This window comes from Cnephaeus nilssonii (assembly GCF_951640355.1).
Source record: "Cnephaeus nilssonii genome assembly, chromosome: 7".
Lineage (NCBI taxonomy): Eukaryota > Metazoa > Chordata > Mammalia > Chiroptera > Vespertilionidae > Cnephaeus > Cnephaeus nilssonii.
The window spans coordinates 84,163,543-84,168,391 of record NC_137078.1 but is presented as its reverse complement, the minus strand read 5'-3'; the positions used below and the strand labels follow the sequence as shown (position 1 = coordinate 84,168,391).

At 44.9% G+C, this 4,849-nt stretch overlaps 1 protein-coding gene across 2 annotated transcripts in view; it reads left to right on the top strand.

The window, feature by feature from the left end:
* The first annotated feature begins 157 nt into the window (after positions 1-157).
* ZCCHC17 (zinc finger CCHC-type containing 17) overlaps positions 158-4,849 on the top strand; it is a 53,163-nt gene continuing 48,471 nt past the window's right edge. The window contains exon 1 of one of the 2 annotated variants that reach the window (XM_079776214.1): positions 158-246. Coding sequence is in view for 1 of the 2 variants with exons in the window: in XM_079776213.1 (XP_079632339.1) it covers positions 849-874 (26 nt within the window). In the remaining variant the exon portion in view is untranslated. Of the gene's footprint in view, positions 247-673; positions 875-4,849 lie in introns of those variants that run through there. The other variant, XM_079776213.1, reaches the window with a different exon arrangement.

The following is a 4,849-nucleotide window of genomic DNA, read 5'->3' as shown; positions in this document are numbered from 1 at the left end:
TCCGACTTAGTCCTTTCCTAGAACATCCGGCTTGGAGAGGCCAATCGGCTTCCAATACACTCAGCGCCCACGAATGGGCTCCTCTTATTGGTCAGATCTCTCTGACGTCACGAGAGCACGATTCCAGGATTGGTGGGTGGGGCTGGAGCCCCGCCTCGGCACGCTGTGTCTTGTGGGTGGGAGCGCGCCGACTGGGTTTTGGCGTTTCGCGCAATGCAGCGGCGCGGAGACCGGAGCGGACGCCGAGTGAGTCTGAGGGAGGTCGGGGGCGGGCGGCTGCGGCATCTGGAGGCGGTGCCTCGGTTGTGTGGTGTGAGCCTGGCCCTTCTCTGCCGAAGTTTTGATTGCCAGCGGCAGAGGCGGGCCCGCACGTCCCAGCTCGGGTGTGCGGTAGCCTGGGTTCCCTTTCTAGGCTGGAGCGGAGCTTTGGGGTCTCTGCGGCTGCCTGAGGCCCGCGACGGCTGCCTTCAGCGAGCGCCTACCGTGTCCGTCCCGGTGCCAGGCGCCCCCAGGGAAAAAAGGCCTGTCTCCCAGCCTCCACGAGGGTCCTGACTGAGGAGGCCGGCTTGTGTCTGCCGGCCTTTTCCTAGGGCCTGCTCTGTGCTCCAGTGAGGGACGGAGGTGAAGAGAATGCCCGACTCCTGCCGGTCCAACTGATATTGGTTGTGCAAAGCATTGAGGTTACCTTGTGAACCAGACGTGGCCCCTGACCTCGCAGGGGTTTGAGGCTGGTGGGGAAAACAAATGTTAACGGACCTCACTAAGAAAGGAGAAATGCGTGCGACCGAGGAGAGGCACCTGAGGTTCTGAGTGCCCGAAACTAGCAGGGAAGCTTCTCTGAGGGAAAGATGCCCGAGGGGAGAATTCGAATGAGGTGGGTGACGAGAGGAAGGCAGACTATTCCCTGGAGAGGACAACGTGTACGGAGGCCTGGTGACAATGGGAGGAGGATGACTAAAAAGCACAGAGGCCCGTGCGGCCAGAAGGAAGGGAAGGAAGGGGAGGTGAGGGGGAGTGTGGGACAGGATGAGGCTGGAGGCGGGTAGAGGTCAGACCTTGCAGGACTTTGTAGCTTTTACCGAAAGACGGATGAGGTTTTTGCTGGTGGTGGTTTATTTTTGATGGGGAGGGGAGTGGGGAGTGCGGTGGGGGAGAGGGCTGGATCAGTCAGAGGCTGGATAGTGTGAATAGATGGAGGACAGATAGATAACACTGTTGGGAATGAGGACTGAGGTGTTGGTGGAAATGCAGAGTTGGACAGGTTCTAAAGGTGTGTACAGGAGGTAAAATCCGTAGGCCTCGCTGATGGATTGGATTCAGGGAGTGAAAAAAGAGGACTTCAATGTAACTCCTAGTTTTCTGGCTTATGGCAACTGGGTAGGTGTTTTGGTTTTTTTTTTGGACAGGGGAAGGGAGAAATCATTCTTGACATCCAGAAGGCAGTTTAAAAATATGGGTTTGGAACTCAGAAAAGAGATTTTTGTTGGAAATACAAATCTGAGAGTAATTTGTATTTGGTGGTAATTGAGCCATAGAGGTGAGTAAGATCACCTACGTCAGAACCTTTAGTAGTCGAGTTTACACTGCTAGGTAGGCACTAGAAATTTGAAGGGTATGCTAATGTGCAAGAATACTCAGAAGCATTTTATAATTTAAAAGGGGAAGAAAAAAATGTAAATAGGATTTGAATCTCATCAGCATCATTCATAGGTTTGTGATTTTGAGCAAGTTACTTAGCCTCTGTGTGTCTTAGTGTCTTCATCTGTAAAATGAAGTTTTTTTGAGTGGGTGAACAGAGCCTTACTATGTGCTGGACAGATCAGAAGAACGGAGACTTTCAAATGCCAACTAGTGGTCCAACCTCCCTCTTCCCATCCAATTTCTAGAATAACTGTCTTAGAAAGATGCTACTTCTTTTTTTGAATTCTAGTCATGAATCTGTTGAGAAAACAGGTCAAAAGCAGGAAAGAGAAAAAAATAGTAAAAAGCAAAGAAAAACACAAAAAGTGAACTCAAAATATGAAAGCTGAAAGATATTATGGAGAGCATTTCGCCCATTACTCCTATTTAACTGAAAACAAACTAACAAAAATTAAGTAGCTGGTACTAGACCTCAAGGCCAGTACTTACTTACTCTACTATCTACACTGTTCTTTCAGTCAGTAATCCTAAAGGTCCCTTCCACCTACTCTAATAATAATTGCTAATATTTGAGTACTTCCTATTTGCCATGTATTAACCCAGGAGTCCTCAAACTACGGCCTGCAGGCCACATGCGGGTGTTTTTGCCGTTTTGTTTTTTTACTTCAAAATAAGATATGTGCAGTGTGCATAGGAATTTGTTCGTAGTTTTTTTTAAACTATAGTCTGGCCCTCCGATGGTCTGAGGGACAGTGAACTGGCCCCCTGTTTAAAAAGTTTGAGGACCCCTGTATTAACCTAAAAGATTTACTTGTCTAAACCAATTTTATTCCCTTTTTGACCACCCTAGGAGATAGGCAACCTTTCTGTGCATGGGATGGCGCCCAACCAATTGAACTACATGGGCCAAGGCTGTGAATTCTACAGGGCAGTGTAGACTAGTGGTTGAGAATTCAGGCTCTGTAGTCATTATTCTGTCTCTGCTCATATCTCAGTATTTTAACTTATCAACTTATCTCTTCTCAATTCATATATATAGCTTAAAGATGAGTCATTCTTCTTTGCAGATTTCTTCCTCACCCAACATAGGCTTTGACCTCACTCTGGGCCACCATTCCCCTGCTATACCACCTATTCACACATTATTCTTTCTTTCCTTTGGGAAGGGAGTGCCCAGTAGTCAGCTCCCTATTGCTTCCCTACATATTATTGTTGTTTAAAATATTCAAGTAAAATGAAGTACCTAAGGGAGATTTTCTATTTCCAGAACTATTGCAAAGTAACTCCAAATGGTGTATCTCAATCCTTGTCAATTTACTTGCTCTTTTAAGTCTACAGATGTGGTCCTATTTGACTGGACTATATTTATTTCAATGTTTTATAAACCTTTTTTTTAAAAGCAGAACCCCCCCAATTGAAATCTTACATAGAAGCTTAATAGGTAAGCTGGATCAAAGCAGAATGCACTGTTAAATTAGTTCCTCCTGCCCTAGCAGGTTTTGCTCAGTGGATAGAGCATCAGCCTGCAGACTGAAGGGTACCAGGTTTGACTCCAGCCAAGGGCACATGCCTGGGTTGTGGACTCGATCCCCAGTAGGGAGTGTGCAGGAGGCAGCACCATCAATGATTCTCTTTCATCATGGATGTTTCTATCTCTCTCTCTCCCTTCCTCTATGAAATTGATAAAAATATATTTTAAACAAATAGTTCCTCCTTCTGTAACGTCCACTTCTCCTTCCTACCATGATCCACTCAAGGCTGGGAGGGCAAGTGGGAATCAGCAGTAATTTTTGAGGAGGGGCTTCTAGCTTTCCAAATGCTCTGAGTGGGACTTCCCTCAATTCTGTTTTTTTTGGGGGTTCTGCTCCTTACATCTTTGATATAGAGGCTATCTTCCAGTTGGTTGGCCCAGAGTCACTTCTTTGGCCTTCTTGACACGTATGGTCCCTAGATATTTCAGAGTTGACTTTTTAAAATTAAACTTGACCCAGCTGGTGTGCTCAGTGGTTGAGCATCGACCCATGAACCAAGAGGTCACTAATTCGATTCCCAGTCAGGGCACATGTCCAGGTTGAAGGCTCGATCCCCAGTAGGGGGCATGCAGGAGGTAGCCAACCAATGATGTTTCTATCTCTCTATCCTTCTCCCCTCCTCTCTAAAATAAACTTGAAATACCTAAGGAGCTTCTGAATAAACCACCATAGAACCCTACATATCTACAGAACATAATATGAAAAAATTTTTAAATACCATTTTAAAAAATGGCAACCTTCTACTCTCCTGAATTGTAAACCTATATTTTTACATTTCAGACTTTCCCTAAAAAATGCTGCTAGTTTTCTAAAAGAATTGCATAGGATTTCTCAAGCTATTGTTCTACAGAAGGAGTAAACAGGAGAGCTTTAAACTCGGCTGTTCATATTTTTATCACAGCAGAAACCAGCAAGAAACAACTTAAGATTGTTTCCACTTACTTCTATTGCTCTTTCCACAACCTTTCTGTAGGGAGGAACAGGTCAGATTAAGATATTTGAGCCTAATTTAGATGTCCTACCTACTGATGCCTCTATGGATTCTTTACCTCACTAATGCTATAGGAGTTGGAGGGATAATTAAGGTTTTTTGATAGAACCATTGACCTCAGGTTAATAATTTCTGTTCTAGGATGTGATAAGAGGGATACTGGGCAGAGGGAAGGGAAGGACTAGAGTTGAGACTACATAGCTAGGAAGTGAAAGGAAGAATCCAACTAGGCTATGATACTTGGATTTAACCTGTTTATCAGCCACTTCTTAAGAACTGACAAACCTGCCTGCATTCTCTCTATGTGCTATTAGTAAAGTAATAGCCCTGGTCTGTGTTCCTCGTGGTTAGAGCATTGTCCTGTGCACTAAAGGGTTGTGGGTTTGATTCCCAACCCGAGTCAGGGCTTGTGTGGGAGGCAACCAATCATTATGTTTTTCTTGTGTTGATGTTTCTCTCTCTCTCTCTCTCTCTCTCTCTCTCTCTTTCTCTATTTCTTTCTCCCTCCTCCCCTCTCCCCTCCCTTTCACTTTCTAACTAAAGATCAATGGAAAAAATATCCTCAAGTGAGGATTATAAATAAATAAATAAGATATGTGTATATGTATATAAGAATTGCTAAAATATATTAAAATAAGAGGCCCGGTGCATGAATTTGTGCACAGGTGGGGTCACTCAACCTGGC